Source organism: Rhopalosiphum maidis, chromosome 2, assembly GCF_003676215.2.
Source record: "Rhopalosiphum maidis isolate BTI-1 chromosome 2, ASM367621v3, whole genome shotgun sequence".
NCBI classification, from domain to species: domain Eukaryota; kingdom Metazoa; phylum Arthropoda; class Insecta; order Hemiptera; family Aphididae; genus Rhopalosiphum; species Rhopalosiphum maidis.
This window is the reverse complement of record NC_040878.1, coordinates 66,971,106-66,993,353: the sequence shown is the minus strand read 5'-3', so window position 1 is coordinate 66,993,353 and position 22,248 is coordinate 66,971,106. Positions and strand designations below refer to the sequence as shown.

General features: G+C 27.5%; 3 protein-coding genes across 4 annotated transcripts; 1 reads left to right on the top strand and 2 right to left on the bottom strand.

Moving 5' to 3' along the window:
* Positions 1-3,025: 3,025 nt before the first annotated feature.
* LOC113553041 (phosphorylated adapter RNA export protein) lies at positions 3,026-8,582 on the top strand. Of its 2 annotated transcripts, none has more exons than XM_026956160.1 (7): positions 3,026-3,156; positions 3,279-3,487; positions 3,901-3,975; positions 4,039-4,283; positions 5,113-5,204; positions 5,277-5,478; positions 8,395-8,582. In XM_026956160.1, exons 1-7 carry the CDS (start codon positions 3,118-3,120, stop codon positions 8,472-8,474), a joined length of 942 nt encoding a protein of 313 aa, XP_026811961.1. In that variant the 5' UTR covers positions 3,026-3,117; the 3' UTR covers positions 8,475-8,582. The 2 variants fall into 2 exon arrangements, with proteins under 2 accessions (XP_026811961.1, XP_026811960.1); XM_026956159.1 differs by having other exon boundaries at positions 8,392-8,582.
* A 1,570-nt stretch (positions 8,583-10,152) lies between these two features.
* On the bottom strand, positions 10,153-11,490 carry LOC113553923 (6-pyruvoyl tetrahydrobiopterin synthase). Its single transcript, XM_026957516.1, has 3 exons — positions 11,258-11,490; positions 10,755-10,834; positions 10,153-10,439 (listed from the first exon to the last, which is right to left on the bottom strand). The coding sequence occupies exons 1-3, from the start codon at positions 11,314-11,316 to the stop codon at positions 10,162-10,164; spliced, it is 417 nt and encodes a 138-aa protein (XP_026813317.1). The 5' UTR covers positions 11,317-11,490; the 3' UTR covers positions 10,153-10,161.
* Positions 11,491-15,457: 3,967 nt separating this feature from the next.
* Positions 15,458-20,565, bottom strand: LOC113553177 (protein decapentaplegic-like). Its single transcript, XM_026956361.1, has 6 exons — positions 20,141-20,565; positions 18,089-18,190; positions 17,828-17,992; positions 17,388-17,592; positions 17,060-17,289; positions 15,458-16,466 (listed from the first exon to the last, which is right to left on the bottom strand). The coding sequence occupies exons 1-6, from the start codon at positions 20,196-20,198 to the stop codon at positions 16,060-16,062; spliced, it is 1,167 nt and encodes a 388-aa protein (XP_026812162.1). The 5' UTR covers positions 20,199-20,565; the 3' UTR covers positions 15,458-16,059.
* Positions 20,566-22,248: the final 1,683 nt, after the last annotated feature.

Genomic DNA, 22,248 nt, shown 5'->3' with positions numbered 1-22,248 from the left:
AATGATAGACACATTAGATACTTATACTAGTTATACTATATATAGTAGAGCGGCTACCTATTTGACGCCTTTTTTATTATGATTTTCAAAGTATGATCAAAGTACAAACTAGATTAAATTTACTTCAAGGAACTATTCAATAAGTTGAAAATAAAAGCATTTTTTTCTACTATATAAGTGTTTTAAAAACACACATTATTCTTTCCATTTAGAATCTAAAGTAAAATTACAATTTCTTAATTATTGCGAGGTAAAATTAAAATAGAATCCATTAGCTTTACAAAATATTAAACGAATATCCAATACATTTCCATTAATTATTATTGATTTAACAATCATTTTATAGAGTTCTTTTTTTATTGATAGTTTAATAATCATAATTTATGACTGTAGATTTAATGCACTAAAAAACCTTAAGAAATGCATTTAAAATGTCAAAAATTATAGTAAAAAATGCACTTACTCGTAAAATGGTTTTTATTTAGTTTCTAGTTATATATGCATAAAAAATGTTGATTTAATTTGAATTTTGATTTTGAAGTTTATTGATTCTTTAATAATGCCATTTGCTTGAAACATTTTTTTTAATTTTTTGAAAGGTTTTCAAAGATTTTAATTAATAAAATTTAATTAAAAATAACAAAAAAAATGTTTCGTACATGGATTTGTTGTTACATACTTCAAATTATTTACATACTTATGTCTTTTAAAGCTATGTTTCACAACCACCCAAAAAACGCACTTTTCTACAAATTCACAGCCCTAGTCATAAATCATTATTAATATTCTATACAACTAATAATTTTATATAAATTTGACAAAACCGTGTAAAAATTTAAATCAGCGCTTAATAAAATATAACTATCTATTTATAACATATTATGTGAATAGAAACATAGAAATTTACCATTTTCGAACACTTTATAAATAAAAACTGAAAAGTAACTTTAAAGTTAAAATCGTATTTTGTATGATATATTAAATAATAGTCGAGATACTTTCAAAATCGTTATGATTTGGTTGATATAATGAGTGTTGTGAAGCTATTATTTACTTCGCTTACACTGGTTGGGAAACTTGATAATTATGACCACGCGGCGTCATAGTTAGGCTATTTCACTGCACCACTGCTTTTAGCTTATATCAAAGTCCTATGTTATAAGAAACATGTATGACGTATAAGTAAGGTGACATTATATATGTATTATATATAACATTGTTTTGAAAAGCAAAGTGTTTCTAAATACTGTATAGTATGTATTTTTGGACACACAAAGTTACGTAATTACAAGCAATTTTTGATAAAGATCAAAGAAGACATAATTGTGTCTCTATGTCTAATTATAAATATAACTTTTAATTTAATTTGATAAATATTTAATAGTTTGTTTTTTTTTATGATATATTATTTAATCTCTAAACTATTCGAACACTATTTTAGTGATTAGTAATGATTTTTGTTACACGTTTAACGAAATTTTAAATGACGATAATTTACGATCATAGGAAACAATTAAATCTCCAACTAAAATTAATTAATTAATCGTAACAACATTTAAACTTGTTTACACCAAATATGCTTTTACACTTTTAACATAAAAAATATTTCCTTAAATCCCTTTTTTAGGGTTTACAGTAAAAAATTGAAAATATATTTTAATTATGAGATCTAATACACATTTTTTACTCACAAAATAACCCGTGGTTTCCTAAAAAATTAAATATTAGGTGTTAACAATATACATTCCATAATATGACCAATTTTGGTCACCAGACTTCTCCTTCTGACTTATTAGTGATTACCATTCTTGTGCCTCGGACCTCCGTTGCCTATATTCCACGGGAGCAGTTCTCTACGTGGTTACTCTACCACCCGTCAATCAAATCCTTTACTCCGTTAGTCGTTAGAGCCATCCCCAGATGAATATATTTATTATATACTATACTGTAGAAACATATTAGGACTATAAAAGTCGGGAAAAAAATTATTTGAATAAATTATATTAATTATTAATTATTCATTTATCATTACAAAATTACTTAGTTAAAATTTGTTTGTGAAAATTATTAAAAAAAATATTTTATTCATAAATAATCATTTTTTTAATTATGTTCTAACCACTCGCTAGGTATACTTTAATTTACATAATAATATCTCGATTAAGGTTATTTTCATACAAAACTAACAATAAGCATCTAGGTAACATTAGTACTTACGAGTTACGATATATAGCACTAATGGTCGCTATACTCAATCGCATATCATAGCAGTGTTAAAAGTAATACTGTTTTTGTATAACAATGTATATAAGTAGTGTAAAATTAATACAAATAAATAATTAAAAAAATATTCATGGTTGATTCACATTAATTACAATCCAGCATAAACTAATAATAAATAGCCTGTTAATATGTAAATGTTCCCAGAATCCCAGAAGTCGATAATGGTAAATTACATATTTACATGTAGTAATTAATTTGTATATACTCACTTAGTTATAATAATAATAAATTATAAAATATTAATTTTATTAATTTTAATATAATAATTTAATATTTGAGTAATAATAGTTATGATAATTAATAATTATATACCTACAATTTTTTCTCAGACTTTTTTGCGTATATCGTGTATATCTAAGTTGATAAGTTGTACTTGGTAATTTGTTCCTTAGGCGCAACTAGACCTCTAAAACGTGGGATGCTAAAACTGTTGAAAGTTTACCAATTGATGGTATTTTACTGAAATAATAATAGTAAGATATAAAAAACAAAGGGTGCTTGGGTTGCGCACTTGCGCCACTAAAGTGTTAAAGACTTGTCTTATAAAATACAGTCGAAGCGATATTTCTCTATAGTATTGTTGTTATTATTATAAAATATATTTTTATTGGTAAACGCAGTTTGAACACTTGATAATATTTATTACTCCATTGAGTACACACTACACATGGAAAGACCGATTTATCCATTTGTTTGATAGCAGATGTGATAACTACTCTATGCTTCTATTCATAATACAGTATGCTCTATCAGTGATGGTCGAATATTGTCATTATTGAACGATTTTATTCGTTATAATTGTTGTATGATATTTAAATTTCTATTTCTCTTATAATGGATTTAAGATCTCCTGTTCATCACTCAGATAATGAGGTAATGTACCTACAGTAAACTTAGATATTTTTTTACAATTAAGATGAACCACACAGCAAATATTTTTATAATTATGTTTAAAGTATTGACTGTTATAGTTCAAAGAATTGTTTGTTATTTAGTCTATTTCAGATGTATTGGAATTGGATACAGACTATGATTTTGACAAGATTGAAGAAGAGCCAACTAATACAACTGTTAATCATAAAATGGGGTCGATTTGGAGAGATATTGTTGTTGGAGAACAGATGGAGGGATGCCTAACCCGTCTTGAAGTAACCACTAAGGCAGCTGCTTATACTGATATGGATGATCCAAACTATGAGCATAAGTAAGATTAAAATTATTTTATTTGCTAATTATTATGTTATGTTTAAGACAGAGAGGATTTCAAAATTCCAAAAAGTGAATAAAAAACATTCTATTTTACCTATGAAAATACAAAACAATTCATTTTTATAGGTACTAATTTTAACTTTAATTGTGAATCACACATTAATGTTATACCATGTGCACAATGCAATACTGATTACCTTTAAAAGTAGAAAAAATTATTAAATTGATCTTATAATTTTTATTAATATTTAAAGTTTTGATTTTATCACACTCAATTATACACGCGTTATAAATATATTATAAAATTTTCTTTAACTTATAATAAGCTCAAATATCTCATTACTTATTTATATAATAATAATAAATAATAATTAATATTTAGTTAAAACAAAAATTAATTCAATTCAGGAACAGTGGCCCAAAACGAAAACGAGATTTTTTATCAACTAAGTCAAATAAAAAGACTGAAAATATACTAGAAAGGTAAGTTTATTTATCATAAATGAAACATTAATTTGATGATATTAATATATAGTTTTATTTTAGCGGAGAATATGATTTGGAGTCTGATCATGTTGTAAAAAAAAGATATTCACATGGTAATGGAGATTTTAAGAAATGCAATTATAAATATGGAAATACAAAAGGATTTGTGGAAAAAAGAACTTATAATGACAATACATCTAGGTGTAGAATATTGCCTGATATTTGTGATCCTGAAGAAAAGACTAATGATCAGTTTTTAGATGAATTGTGCACAAATCTTCATGAGCACAACAAGATTTTAATGTGTAAGTTAGGTTAAAAATATTTAGGTCTATTATCCTCTTAGTATAATTAACTAATCAAAATTAAATCTTAAACACAAAGTTTTTTTTTCGATAATTTTATCTAGTATTATATAAACAGTCCTAAACAATTTGAATATTAACATTAACCCTATTTTATGAAATTATGTGTTGATTGTCGCTAAATTTGCATTTTTAACACAAACGCCTAATTTCAAATTAAGATCTCACGGCTTTAATAACTAAATATCAGCCTCAGTCCCATCAATCAAATAATAAATATAATCCATTTTTATTCTTGTTTAAACCTTATAATATTGACCACATAGGCTTAATAATATTAGTCATTAAGTCACTGTTAAGAAATAATATCTCAATTGATTAATTATACATATTATGCACATTTAATCAATGATTTTACCTACTATAGTCCGTGTTAGTATATTATTTTTTAGTATATTTATTAATATATTAATTTTATTTTAACAATAACATAAAATATCCACTTTTAAGAAATATACAAATTTTTTATAATTTTATTCACATCACATTAATATTTTCAATAAAATAAATGTTAAAATTTGAGTAAGACAAAATATCAATGTAAATATTACCCAAATATATTTATTTATATTTATTAAACTTTATAAGAAATTATCCTTAAATTGTTAAAATAATACATGTATAATATTATTTACAACATTTTATCATACTTGGTTAAAATATTAAATGATAAAAAGTATATTAATTTATGTTAATATTATAGTATTCTGTAATCTATACTAATGGTCTAACAATGTTTTATATTAAATGTATTGCAATTTTTTTATAGTATCTGTGTTATCCAAAATTGATAGGAAAATCATTCTTGAAAAATATAAGAAAACCTGTTTAATAGAAGCTAATGGTGGCCAAATGATAAAGGTTAAACAACCATTAAATTAATAAATAATATTATATTTGAATTATTTTTTAAGAATTATAGTTTTGTTTTAGAATGGTAATCGTAGACGAACATCTGGAGGAATATTTTTTAATTTAATTAAAGAAGATAAGTCAATTCCAAATTCAGCAAAAAAAGATTTATTTAGCTGCCCTCAAAATGAAGAGATAAAAAAGAAGAAAAAGCGCGAGAAAATGAAACGTAAAAAAGAAAAATTAAGAAAATTACTTGCCAAAGATTTAACTAAGAAAGAAGGTATTTACTTTAAGATAATTAACCAATAATTTTTATTAAAACAGTATTATTATGTATGATAATAATACCTAATTTTATTCTTTCTCCTTATTAATTATATAGGTATTTTAAATCAGCAGTTTTTAAACTGTGGTCCACAAATAGTTCTGGCTTATACACTTAACATGAGATATTTTGTAAAAATAAATTTTTTTGAGGAAAAATAGAAATCATAAACTTCCCTCACCAAAATCTTTTTTACAAAATTTTTTAGTAACATTACTTAAAATAATTTTTCTTTATATTGATAAACTTAATAAAAAGTAAACAAGTTACTAATTTATTTACTTTTTATGTGAATATTTTAGGCTATCTATTTATTTAATAAGCAATATTACTACCTATAGATCTTTGGAAGAGTACACTTTGTAGGGTGGGGGTCCTTAAATTTAACATGATTGTTCGGTAGTCAATATTATTTTGTAATCAACGTTTTTACCATATAATTTATATGTGTATATATTTTTTTGTATACAATTTTATTTTATGTAATAATGTATATTATGTAGTAATAGGGCAATTATCAGGACTCATAGGTTTATAATAATAAAGAGCTCTTAAAAACTTAATGGTATCCTAATTTTTTAAATTTCAATCTCGAATGAATATATACATTCTTTGGTTCAGACGTTTGTTTATAATAATTTTTATTAGACTTAATTCATAAACTAACATAGACTTACAAGTCCTTCTAATAACCCTATTGTTATTAATTTAATGCACATTGTTGAATAAAATGAAAATAAAACTGCTACACAAAATAATAAATATGTATTATGTTATATAATATGTAAAAAGCATTGACTACAAAGTCATATTAAAACACTTTGACTGCCATACAGCCGCCGGCAGCCATAAGAATATTTATCATGGTTACGCCAAGAAAATTTTTCAGTGTCAATATAAATTTGTATATTATTTACTATCAAATTTAAAAAAAACTTATAATAAAAAAAAAAAAAATGTTAAAATTATATTTATTATATCAAAAAAATTACAATTATTCCCACTACGCCACAGCCCATTTTCTAGATCATTATTGTAGCGCCACGGAAAAGTTAATAATATAAATCTAAATTAATTTCTATGAATAATATGGTGCGGCAGCCGGCAGTCTAAAAATTATCAATACCTAATTAATTGTATACGGACGTTGGCGGCCGCATGGCAATCAACGTGTTAAAAAAAACAACGATAATATTAAATTATACAATGCACAAAATAAAAATAAAAATAATTTTCAATGTTATCTACATGTGATGATAAGACCAACTAAAAAGTACATTAATATTTAGTAAACAGAAAATTTTGAAAAAAAAAATAGTATCTAACTGATTTACTTTACAAAAATTTGTTCTTACTAAAATAATGTAAAAGTATTGTCGTATATCATTTTTATTAAGGAGAAAGAATACAGTTAGGTATTATTACTACAAATAAAAATTAGTTAACAATAATTTCAAAAATTACAAAAAAAAATTTTAACACTCAATAAATAAAAAGATAGTAGATATGGAAAGTAGGTCACTAGTCACTATAATGGATGTGTTAAATTTGAATGCAATGACGGGTATCATTGTATACGAAAAACGATTCTGAACGGAGATGATTTGTCAGTTAATGATAATTCGTAGGATATATTATTATCTATATTTAAATTGTAATATATCATTATTTTATATGATTTCGAAAAAATTTTTATTTCATACGCTCATAACATTTTTTCTATATTGACGCTGGAAATTTTTTTTACAGTTACTTGAAGGAAAACTTATGGATAACCTTTTATTGAATTTTTGAACCTTAAGTATAAATCACAAAAATTTTATGAATTTTCAACTTCAAAATTCCTTGCAAATTTTCGTGGTTTTGATATATTTCGTAAACATTTTAATTTTAAATGCTTATATACAAAAATTGTGACTAACGATTTTTGATTTTTTTAACTACTATAAGTAAAACTTATAATAAACCTTATATTAAATTTTAAAGATTTTTTTGAATAGCCAAATTTTTTTTATCGGCATTTTCAGAAAAAAATCTTAGAAAAGTCGAAAATTTCAATTGTCTATAAGTAACTTTAAAAAGGTCAAAATATTTTGAAAATTTTATCGTAAATAGATAACCATAATATGAACATTTGGTGAATATTTCAAGTATTTACAATGATTCGTTTTTGAGTTACAGCAAAATCAAAAAATCGATTTTGTCAAAAAGTGGTTATGCGTAAAAATTCCGGTTTTTCAGTTATTTTTTCAGGGTTTTTCCCAACGCTTTTGAAAACTACTGGAAATTTTTTACTTTTGACCACTCAAATTACCAACTAGATGAATTCTCCTATTCATAGGGGGACTGAAGTCAAAAATCGAAGAATTATTAGTACTCCACAACGTGATGTCAGACAAAAAAAAAAAACACACATCATTGTAAAATCAATATATTCATCACTCCGTTAGAATCTAAAATCAATATTATACTAAATATGCTGAAAAACTTGAAATATTCATTTACATGCAAAATAAAATTTTATAAGCCCAGTGAACTCTGTCACTTTAATAATAATTTTTGTTGGCTAACATTTAATGTGACTGAGGAAGATTGATAGAAAAATGTATGAACTTACTATAGTTGGGCTCACGAAAAGTGAGTTTTCTAGTTGTTTTGATTGGTGATTATTAAATACAGTTGAGGTTGCCGGCGCACCATAATCATACAACAATACCACCACAAAACTGGGAGCCCCTGGTTCCTACAATATTTGAATTCTGCCCATCGGCCACCAGTGCTCACTTTTCGTACATACATATAAGCTTAATAATTAGTATAAAAAATGAATTCTTCTTTCTTTTTATTAAAACTTAATTATATTTTCAGCAGATGTTTTGAAAACACTGAATGAAGAATTAGAAACATTACCATCAAATTGTACAATAGAAAATGAGGAATTATCTGATTAATTAGTTTTAAATATATTTGTCATAGTGAAAAACAACTTAGTTTTTTTTTTATGGGCATAATATGTAAACTATCAATTTTTTTCAAAAATTAAATTGTAAAAAAATGTATTGCATGTATTTTAATTAGATTTAATTGATTAAATTTGTTTATTAAATAATATATTCATTAATTATTGTAAAATAATTTTTTAAAAGAATATATAATCCTAAAATATAGGTTTCTGTAGATTTCAGCATGTTATGAACTAAGATACCTAAATAAGATTGATAATATCATATTGTAATCAAATTTAAGTTTTGAGTTAAAAGATATCAAGTAAAGCGTCTATGTAAATTACATGGTCAAAATAAGCATTTTAACTTAAACACATCGGCGGTAATCGGGGAAGAGGGCTTAAGGAGACTAAGCCCTCCCAGAAGTTTAAAGTACAGGTCTTAGCATTATATAGGTGTAATGAGCATAAATTGCTCAGCCCCCCCTAGTATTTCACCAAATTTTCGCTTATGCTTAAACATCATTAATTAAAAAGCCAGCTTAATTTTTATTATAATTTAAATTTGTTTTTGAGAAATTACAATAATGTCCTGGATAAGTGGCTAATGATAGTAAATAATAGATTATTATTATTCATTATTCTCTTTTATAAATGGAAACTTATAAGAAAATTTGAATTACAATAACAATATTAATCTCATCACTTTTTAATAATAATTATTATATTGTTTAACAACTAACCAATATTGTTGACCAGTGTTTTTAATTTTTTTTAAATTACTTTGAACTAGCAGCTGCAGTATTTTCATAATAATTTATAAATCATTAAAAGTACTTTTTTAATATTAATTAATTGGCTACAAAAAGGCTATTATGTTAAATTTATTTTAAAATGAAATAGAAACAATATATTAGTTTTTTAATATTTTTTTTTTGTTTCAATAAAAACACTGAAAGCATTCACCAGTCATATGAGCATGTAGGCTATATGTTTGATACAATGATAACATTATCATATTAAAAAATTCGTAGTTTTTTTCAAAACTCAGGAGATTAATGAAATTAAAATGGCTACCTTCATTTTTTAAACTTTTTTACCAAAACATTAAAATAAATTAAAACATGAAATATTTGTAGTTCTTATCCTTGTGAATCTTATTAAAAACCCAGCATTATGATATCTCCATTCAGAAGATATAGCAATGGGTAAATCCTCACGGAACAACCTATATATTATATAAAAATTAATATAGTTTACATTTGGATTTATTAAATAACTAGATAATTTCCTTTTAATGATTGTTAAGATAATGTGGATCAACTGCAATTATGCAGTATTCATTTAAAGGGTCTTGAAAATACCATAGAGACTATTAACTGATCTAAAAAAGATTAATAAAAAAAGTTATATAATGGTTATTCCAATATATTAGTGACCTTATTTGTTATTTGTAGTAAAATATAATTTTGTTTATTTGTTGAACATAATATTTTATTTGGATATTAATCTTATATGTAAATCATATTAAATGATATATATATATTTAATTGTACACAATATAAAAAAAATTGACTATGGAAATAGATTTTTTTTTATATAATAAAATAAAAATAAATTTTTCTTTATTAAACTACAAAAACTTAAATTTTATGAATAAACAATAATTATTATTATGACTCAAAAATAATAAATTATTCACCTTTATAAACAACAATATTTTTATCCGTTTCAAATAATTTTACTTTATATAATAGATTAGGATTATGCATGACATTTTTCAAACTTTGCCATATAAAAATTGCTACATTCTCCGTTGTACTAACATGATCTTTAAAGTAAGGTACATCCATATCTAGATTTTTATGATCCAATGGCTCCATTACAGCAACGTTAATATACTTTTTTAAGTCAGCCACATTCATGACCATGCCGGTATTTTCATCAATTAGACCCTTAACTGTCACTTCAACTATAAAAATAACAATTAACAATAAAGCTATAAGTAATAATATTACAAATAATAATTTCATAACTAATGTTAGTTAGATAATAATTAAAATATTAATTACTATAACGTTGGGTTTAATGAAAAAAATATAGATTGTAAATATACAATAATAAAATGGTAGGTAGGTACATCAACTGTATATCTAGGTAACTTATTAGTTATTAATAATTTATTTAAAGAAAATATGTTTCAATATTTAAAAATTGTTATTGTAATAGGAAATTATTTTGAAAATATAGAGAATAGTTTTTATAGAAAAAATAACATTTTAAATACCTTTATAATTATGTCCATGACCATTTTTATTGTTACATTTACCAAAAATTTTTACATTTTCCTCATTGCTTAAATTGTTGCTGAAATATATAATAATTATCTTATAATTAAATAATAATTCATATCGACTTCTGGATGCATTCAACAAGACATATATATTTCTATACTAATTTTAAATATTTTTATTAGGTACTTAATTAGTAGGTAGGTTTGATATTATAATATTTAGGACTAGGAGAGACTATTGTGATTAAATAAATATCAATAAACACTTAAATTAATATAAAACATAGAAATATAAAATAGGTACTTTTAATATTGCTATTAAAAATATAACAATATTATTAGAGTAGGAATGAATTAAAATTGAGTAAATCTGTATAAATATCAATGCATTGGAATGCAAATAGATCAATTCTATCTGCAATTATAAAAGACTCGTCATAAATTTCGTGCCTACATTATTATACAAGGAATTTATTATGAACATGAATACCACCCACCTGTGGAGCCGATGACAAGAGCTAAACTTCTCAACGCGAGTTATGTTGGCCAAAGGCATTGTTTTAGAAAAGCTGTTGATACAGATACAGTAGATTGCAGATAACTGTGTAGATATGAAGTACTAACTATCTGCTGAGTAGCCACTGAGGGTACTGACTACTGACTGGCAACTTGCTGCTAAAATGCTAACTACTGACCAGTTTACAGTTATCGCCACGCCTGCCCTGACGAAAAAAACGACCAGACGAAATCGGAAATTTAATATTTATCAAGAATCGATAGAATGTAATCCAACGAAACAACACTGCCATCTAGTTGATCAGTTTATGTCACAAATGTACAGTAATGAGAGGATTTTACATCCCAGCACCCTTGACCCAGGTCCCATAATATAAACTACTATCTAACATTTATTTTATATAGGTCTACACAGAATTATTTTAAAGGTAAATAAAATAAAATTATATGTTTAAAAAAAACAATTAAAGTAAAAGCCTCATCAGGAGGTATTTACCTAGTACCTAGAAGTATTTAAATAAATTTAAATGGACATATCAGTTGAGTTCTCGATATTATTTATGATATCGCAATCCTCTATAACAATATTATCCCAATAAGTATGGTTCTATATGGTAAGTAATAGTCACTGGGTATTAGGTGTGTAAGTACCCAAAATCCGACTTTAATTTTCGTATAGTTACGCGACGTCAGCATGACACACTTACGATTTGTTTTAGTTTTAATTTATATTTCATGTTCATAATGACATAATATTATATCATATAAAAGTTATAAATTTACAATGGACTTACATAATAAGGTATTAAAATACATACATAATGTTATATTTTCATAAATACTAGAATAGGTACACATGTAAGATGTAACAGACATAACATATTTTACTATATAGACTATATTGCCCAAACGTATTACTTACCTGTGGTTTTGTCTTTTGTGTCCAAACGTGTTGCGTAAATTGCGTTGGAAAAAATACACAAACGTGTTGTACCCATATTATATGTATAGGTATTTACTCGGTAGTAAACTTAAAATATTTTTGAATATTTAAAATAATAAAAACGCCTTTTTTATCGATTTTCACGAGATATGACTAATAACTAATAAGTAGGTACTCAAAACACCCATACACGGATACGGGCATATGGCCATACTAAGCTTTGCTAAACTTAACATTTTTTATACAAAAAACACTTCAAACAAACACCGAACACCGGAACATTGTGCAAACATCACCAAAGTTGGATTGCCTGCGTAAGTGCCTAGTATTAACATGTAGTGACTAGATTTACCTATTGCACTGGAACTGTATCCAATCTTCTGTAGATAAATTTCAAAAACTGAAATCGATTTTCACTAAAAATACCTGATAATTTGAAATTCAAAATTCGCTTTCAACTTTAGACTTTTTGACTGTCAAAAACCACTAGACAAGTGCCAGGAAATCGTATACCTGGGCTGGATAAGGGCATCCAAGTTAGGTTAATTAACTTTTCAGTTTTCATCGTTACATATTATATTATTATCTTCTATACACAAAGATGTTTACAAAATATTTAAACTAATTTAAACTTAATCAATAGCCATAAATGCCGACTTTGTATTTATTTTTTACAGAGATCAATAAACAAAAAAATTGTAATTGTGTTTACTACAATATGACACGAGTCTACGAACCTATGTAATATTTACATTTTATACCGTTTGATAACGGTACGCGTATTGATTTAGGCATAAGTAAGTAACTAGTAAGTTATTAAGTTAATATTAATTAATGGTAACAACTATAATAATTATTATTTCATAATATGTAATGTTTTTGGAAAAACTAATTCAACATACCGTATTTCTAATAACAATATGAATTGCTAAATGATAATAGTATCTAATTATACATAAGTTATACAATATCTTTAGAAATGTCTCCTCTCAGGATCGTTTTTTGTACATACATTATTATATTGACCCCCTTGGTTTCTTTTTTTATTAGTCCGGTAAATTCGCAATCGATGCTGACATTTTTGGGATAATACCTAAATACCACGTACGTATTAAGTATTTAGTTGTTAGTAGTATCACATTAATTTTGAACATGTATATGATATCTAATACCCTGAGACCAGGGTAGTATTGAGCCATTTTTTATCCCAAGGCAGAACTCTAGTAATGTGCCCCTAGGTGGTGGGAGTGACACATTTGCAGATTTTAATATTTCTTATGAGTCAGAAAAATCTGAAAATTTGTAATTAGGTTTTGAGTAAAATAAGAAATTTGGTTTGGATTGGTAAAAATATTATACTGTCAAAAATAGTTTTTTTTTAAGTTAATCATTTAATATTTTTACGTCCAAGGTAAGTGCCTAGTTACGGCTCTACCTAAGACAACTATACCTACTCTGTGTTTATATATATATATATATATCATAAGTTATATTAGAAACTGTATACTAGAAAATATTGAAATTCTTTTAAGTTTTTTCAAAGTCGAATATCTGTCTGGATTTTTTTTTAAATTACGTAATAGGTAAGCAATCGAAAAATGGTAATCTATACGCGAGTCTTGTTCTAGAATATCACGTTTATATGGTTTCGAGAAAAACGTAATATATGTGTAGGACATTGCCTTTAAACGGCTTTAACTGTACCTACTGACTATACTGTATTATATTCATAGATAGTGAAAACGAATTGCTGAAAGTATTAAATGACAAACTAAAGATTTTTATTATTACGCCCAAACTAATAGTTTAAAAACAAGCATTATAATATTTTTCCTTTGATATATTTTTTTAATTTATTAAGTTATTGTTAGTTATTTGAATAATTCCTTTTTAAATAAAAGTTACGTATGTACTAGATAACTAAACTAATTCAACACATTAATAATATGTATTATGTTGTTATGTAATATAATATGCAATGTGCTGTACTACAACTAAATGTATACAAGTATACAACATAAGATATTACTCGTGTAATTTTTCGTTGTAGGTTTATAATACGTGAAATATACATATATTTATATGACTATATGGGTATAGGCCATTGGGTGATATCACTCATGTGTATATTTATTATACAATAATAATAGTAGCATTAGAAATATAATAAAATATCTCATAGAAATCTATCGATTCTTTTTTTTTATATTATAGGTATTTAAGTTATTTAAACTAATATGCAATATTAATAAATTGTATACACCTAATGTTTCTTCAATTATTTTGCATTTTCTATTACGTTGATTATTTTCTTTCACTGCTTTTTAAAGTGTATTTTCCCGATAGTTATCTTAGACATAGTATTAAAACGGCGATTGCTAATTGTTTTACTTAAATATTTAATCAACATCTCATTAAAATAGAACTTTTATGCGATAGGTATACGGGTATAGAATTTTTCCAGTTATACAATTTATAACGATTGATAGTTGAAGATAATGGATACAATTTAAAAATTAAAAACGTAAAATATGAATATTTCCTATTTGATCGTTTTAAAATATTACACGACTTAAAGTAGCAACTGATGCAAGCATAGTGCCATTCTTTTCTTTCCTGGAGGTTTTTAGGAGCAGAATTTGTCTCTTTATTCTAGACTGCTTACTTCTACATTACTATTTACTACATTGATAACATTAAATCTAAGAACATCAAATGAACTTTTTTCGATATTAATATTATTATTTGTATATAATCCTATTGATCAAATTATTTTATAATATGTATATTAATATTTTATATTAAATGAATACTTTATAAACACAAAATACTTAAATTCCTAATACTTTCTCAGTAACTATTTATTATGTACATATTTTAGCTTCAAGCCAATTATTTCATAATGACTTTTTCACACTTCCACTGTAATACGCATTATATTATCCACAGAAAAACTAAATGGTATAAACGGTTATAAATATCTGCGAAATACCTAACCTCGAATAAAGAATTTATTATCTACTACGTTTGTGGATCATGGCACTTAGGACTTGGCTATAATTCATGAATCAAAATTATAAAACAAATAAACCATAATTTACAATGCAATTACATTTTTTATTTTAATATATTATACATGGTTATATTTATTCAAATATAGTATGCTCCATGCATTACCATTTAATAAAACAACAACGAAAACAAATGATAAATAAATAATTTAAATAATAGTAGGAAATAGTAACAACAATTCATGTTAGGATTTTTTATTTTATAAACGTAATATGTCTAAGGCACAATCGTCGTGAATCATGATTCATGATTATTCAACATTAAAATTGAATTGTATTTTTTTGGACTAGACTAATAATTTATTTTTTTACAATCATGCCCATTTTCAGGTATTTACACTTATTTTTCTATTTACATTATTATTTACATGGTATTGACAAAAAAAAAAAAAAAGTTGTCTATTTATTTATATCGATTTCGGTGGGTAGAACAGAAAAAATAGGTGTTTTTTTTTTAAACGTTCGGCGCAGTCACCGCTATAGAGCGACTTTGACTTTGAGGAAGAGCACACGCACTCGCACACTGCAAATATTATACACGGCATCGTGTACATTACATATTATTGCATATATATCGACCGTTTCCTGGTCAAAAACGAGACACGGTTTTACATTACGTAATAACAGAACAACATACTATGACGTATACACACCCGAGGGTTTATTGCACACACGGCCGGCAAACTGTAGCATCACGCGGTGCGATGTCGTCGAATCGGAAAGTAAAAAACACCTATCATAATATTATTATTGTATCCGACGGCCGGTCTCATCTGCATCCGCATTCTTTCACGATCATTTCCGGGTAGTTCTTCACCACCAACTTGCCGTCGTCGTCCACGTAGAGCAGCGTCTGCGAACTGAGCTCGGTCGGCACGCAGCACGCCCGCGGAACCGCCGCCGGGTTGTACGAGTTCATCAGCGTCTGCATGACCGCGTGGTTGGACGCGTTGATGTGATTGGCCAACGGGAACGTGCACTCCCCGTGGCAGTAGAACGCTTCGTAGCCCGGCGGCGCCTGAATCCAATCGCTAAACCCGACATCCTTGAAGTCCACGTACATCGAGTACCGCTGGCAGATCTTCTTCTTTTTCGATCTCTTCGGCGGCCCTGCTGCCGGCTCGTCGGTCGACCGTTTGCTCCGCCGCATCATCCGTTCCAGCGTGCTTTTCTCGCCTGAAAACAAACCGTTAAAAACCATGTGTTATTATACTATTATTTATTGATATAGCATACAAATATAATTAATAATTATGTAATATGTCCAACAATATTTTTGTTATACGCGTATATGCTTCGTAATATGTCTATTTACTGATATTGTATTTTCGAAGGACGGTCGGAACGAGCGTTGAAGTTATTATAGCACGGGCGCGGAGGCGTATTCAGAAATGTTTCCCTAATTGAATGTCGGTGGGGGGGTTGTAGGGGTACTAGTCGCAATCGCCATTTACCATTAAAAAGATTATAGTCGCAAAGGAAATAGTTGTGGCGGCAAAATATAATATATTTTTGATAATACGGACCTTAATAGTTAATAAACATTGACGACTACCCTTCGGCCGACTTTATTATATGAGTTTATAGTAGTGGCAGTAGTACTGAATGATTTTATGTTAGGATTTATTAAATTGTGTTTAAAAGTATTGATTAACTCTCGCGCTTATATCGCATATGTCTAAACTGTTTTTTGTTTACTTATTGTCTAGCTACGCAACAAATATCAATATCGAGTTAACCGTATATAGTTAGAAGAGCATTGTTCTTACTTGTTCCGTCATCGGTGTAGACCAACAGCAATGTCTTTTCAGGTGATACGAAATCAAACACGCTGAGCAAATGTGTGTGACTACCAGACTCCGTGACGCATTGTACTAGCATACCGTGATTTTCTTTGAAATTGTTCCTCGACAGTCTCTCTATAGCAGGTGTTACGTCAAAACTGATAACTTCTGACTTTGATACTTTTGACATATTGATTGATTTCGAATCGATAATTCTACATGAATACAAATATTGAACGAATAATGATTATTAAAAAATAAATGTATGTATAATATATATTATCTATGCAATAATTTGTCCGTTTATAATTACCTGAGAATAGGTTTTGACAGGCCCTTCGTGCCGGGTTGGACTATATCATGTATAAGCACATGAATAAATTCTTCATTTCGAAGTTCTGTATCGTATATCATTGTAAAACGGACTTCAGCAGCTTTAACCTGATCTCGTTCTGGTATAGAATCTATATCGAACTGTAGCCTATATTTTTTAGATTTAACATTATTTGGAGCTGATCCTATAAAAAATATAATCGTAATAATTATTCTCATAATGTATTAAATATATTCTACTAAAATATATTAGCTCAGGATAATGTAATATTCAATATAAATTAGTGTCAAACTTTTTTATTTTAATAAAATGTTTAAAGATACAAAACATAAATTATAACTTGTTTGTAATATAGGCATAATTGTTTTTATAAATAAATAAAATGTAAATATATATATATATATAAATCTCTTAATTACCTTTGTTGGAATAAGTCCTAGCAGTATTAGCAGACGTTGTGTGCAAACCAGGAAGAGGAAAATGAGTGGTCATTGCATTGTTTTCTTCTAATATTGATTTATACAGTTCCATTGTGACAGACGGTATCTTCATATTTTTTTCTACTACAGGTCTTCGGGTTAAACCTTTGTAATAAAACAGGAATTTAATACAGTGATTTCATTCGAGCATGCTTGAATTAATTATTACAATAATACATTTATTGTAAAAATAGTACCTACCTAATTTTGTAATTAGATTATTTTCTACTTCTTCGTATCCGGCGATGGCTGCCAATCCGGTATGTAGCATAGCCAACAACATTAGTAAAATAATCATTGTATCTAAATTAAAAATATTTGATAAGTATACTTTTATTAATGGTGCACAAAATACGCATACGCAATACATTATTTAAAATTTAAATATATAACCACTAACCACTGATTTTAAATAACATATGAATTATATTTATGTATAATAAAACACTTTATACATTTCATATTAATTATTATACATTTCGTCCATTTCGACTAAATTATAAGTACATTTACTTTGAATAATAAGAAATTTTACGGATCAGTGATAAGATTGTGTAGAATGGTTCTACTATTATTTATTTATTTTACGTACCAATCGTACCATGAATATATTAATTCTATATTGGAATGTAAGAATTTTAATGGGAGGTATAGAAGCTAATTACTAATATATATATTTATGTGAGTGGTTATTTGTTTTTCGTTTATTTAAAAAGACGCAGAGTTCCACAGGATTCGCGTTCTTTATAATCATGTTCGACAAAAATCTATCATATTTAAATTATGTATTATATAATTAGTTATCATTGTCATCGGTTGCTGTTTTTTGAATTTTATTCTACATAATACCTGTATAATAGAGGTAAAATAAATTTCGCTTTCGAATTTAGTGATTTTATTTTATGTATTTTGTTAGTATACCTCGTAAGTTTAACTTTTTGGTTATTAGTTGCGTGGCTTAGGTGTTCTGTATTTGTATAATTGTGTTGTCTACTTACAAATATAGCTTAAAAGCGTATTAAAATGTATGTTAATTTCCGATTATTAGTTCAATTTCTTTGTTAATGGTTGTGGTGATTTTGATGCGGGAACTCCTTCTCATCTGAACTTGGTTAATTTAAAATAAAAATATTACAAAATAATAATTTAAGGCAATTATTAAACAACTCTTAAAATATTATAAAAATATAATAAAACGTAAATATTCTTAAGCACGCTTCAGCTATACGAGTATGGTGATGAATATAATTTTTTTTGTATATTATTTTAATGTCTTATGTTACTATATTCTTTCCTTCCCTGTTTAAAGTATTATCAATCCACTACTGGTTATTAGTGATATGTTGTATTGTATTTGTATTATTCAATTATTTTAAAGTTGTATTTTATGGTGTTGTACTGTAGGTAATAAGGGGGGGGGGTTACATTTATGTAAATTTATCTTCATTTATCAAAATTGTTTCTATAATTTTTTAATTGAATACACTTATTGGGTTAGGTTATTATGGAAGTAATGGTTATAAAGTATTTGAATTTTAGTTTCAAGTATTATATAAATTCTCCAGTTGATCTTGGCATTTGTCAACCGTTACGACTAAAAAACACAGTGGGTCGAAAACTATATGATATTAAAAAAAAATATTATAATCCCGTGGACTAAAATAGAAAGTCAGTTTATGATATGATTGTATATTTGTATATTGTATGTAAAAAAACCGGAGTTTTTTTTAAATTGTTACGGTTACTGAATGCCAATAGATGAACTAGACAGATTATATAGATGATATTATTGTAATTAATTACTAAACATATATTATGTATCATTATCTTCTGATAACGCGTAGGTACCTATTATCCATTTGTACGTCTTTATTTATTTTTTAAATAATAAAATAATGTTAAATACCTATAGATGCGTACGTCAACAGAAAAAAATATTCTTAAATCTAGCTAGTGAAACAGTACAGGCAAAACCAATTAGCATAGTGTTTCAAAAAGTTAACCACTATTATTCCTGTACCGGCTGTACCTATCTATATTCTATTCAATTGGTTATAAACTAATAAATAATAACTTATAATAAAATTTCTAGTTGGCACCTCTATAGCATTGATCAAATAATATATTAAGTGTCTATAGGTACATACTACATACTATGTACCATCATGTAATATTATGCGGTGTATACCGTTGTGCTACATGTCACATGATATTGCACATTATTATGACAAATAAAGAATGATGGTGGCTTACCTGTTGTGGCGATGGACGATGTCGATGGATCCGATGACGTCGTTTCAGAAAAAACCATGTGCGAACGAATCGAGTCGACGATACAGATATTACATGATTATTTACAACATAAAAAAAAAACGAACGAACAGACGTCGTGTGACACACGCACTACTTTACCGTTTAGCGCACCAGCTACTGCTCTATAATATTATTATCGTACGTAGATGTGCAACCTCGTCACGTAAAATATTTTATTGTCGTGTGTAGAAGAGTCTCGAAACGAAATTATATATGAAAACACGTATGGCGTACAAGAAGCGCGCGACGTTGCTGCCGCACAAATAGCAATATACGCACGACCGAGCCGAACAGGAGATGATAGTGAAATGATGACCGCAGGGTCTTCGGAGGGTATTGCCGGTCCATTGTGTACGTTGATAAACATAATAAAATAACACATATATACCTAAGCCGTCACACGTGTGACCGACCGACCGGCTGGCCGCCGCCGCCACTGGAAATCGGCAGACAAACGGGCGTCCGAATGCATCGGGCGGGGTGGGGGATCGTCCGCGGGGTGTGCGAGTGCGTGTGTGCTCAGCAGTTTTGGGGGTGGGGGTGGGGGATTCGATGGACATTAGGGCGTGGTTTTCTTATTTCTGGAAACCAGATTTCTCGGCGGCAGCGATATATAATAATAATATGATATAGGTATACGAGGTATAGGTACCTATAATAATATATTATTATGTAGTATACTACAATGTATATCATACCTAAATAGTTATACGCACACACGCGCACACATAGATTCACGCTCGACGTGCCGACAACAAGAGTCTTGTATTTTATCCCCCGAATTTGAAAAACATCCCTACACGGTTTTGCCGCTGTTTTTGGACAATTGTTTTTACACTCGTTCGTACGTGTGCGTATACGTTTACCGCCGCGTAGATATAATAATTATATTCCGCACGGATTCCCGCGACGGTATAACACGCGTCTAATATTTACGCAGTGAGTTACGTATAACGTATAACTGTATGAGTACGTGTGAATGTGTGATAAGGTCGAGTCGGAAAAAAATAAAGTAATAGAGAGGTACGCAAAAATGTGATCAACGCGCCTACACTTCACATGCACTCCCGCGATGACTCACAGCGATGACCAAAACGTCACTCTCTTCTTCAAATTAAACGTTTATCATTTATCATTTTTAATACCTTCGGCAACACGACCATCGCATTAGGGACGATTCCCCGTAGATATTAAAATAATACTAATTGTGTGACGACTGCAATGAAAATACATTAAGTGCTACATTATAATATTGATGAAAATTGAAAGTATATACCGTATGGTTAATACACGTGTATTTATTTTACGTACGTTATTAAGACTTCAGAGTTGTAATTTAAACGTGTAGTACGTATTATCGTTTTGAATTTTTATATTAAATATATTTTTGTATTTTGGCGGTTCTGATTTTTTACTAGGTTCTAATTTGGCTAGGGTCGTGCATTTCTTAAAATAGGTACTTATGAATATTATTACGATGATACTGTTGTATTACGGTAAATTTAAAACGTATTATGATATAATATTCTCTATAGGGCTATAGACGCTAATTTGAGTTATCAATAATAATAATAATAATAATAATAATAATAATATTACTGAGATGAATCACTACAATAATACTGAGGTATTATTATTAGAATATTTATGAAAAACGTTATTTGCTGTAATACACCGTTCCGTTAAGTGTCTTAGACACTAGACTGCTCGACGCCAATGTACAGCTGCTTCTAAGTAAAAACAGATGTGTATAGATCAGCGGGCGGTCAGGGTGGTATTTTTTTTTGATCTTTTTTATTATGAAGTACTACGAATGGCGGCAAAGGTCAATTTGTTAAGTCACCGATAAATGTTGGTGCCACGCAGTCTGTAGCTATAGGATATAGTTGGCGGCAAACATTTGACAACTGTGACCCTGACCCTAATATAATATATGTATATAAATATAAGTATGCATAGTGTGTATATATGTATTACCTATTAGGAATAAGAAAACATAGAATACATGAAGATTTATAATATTATTATGTAGTACTTAAATAATATAA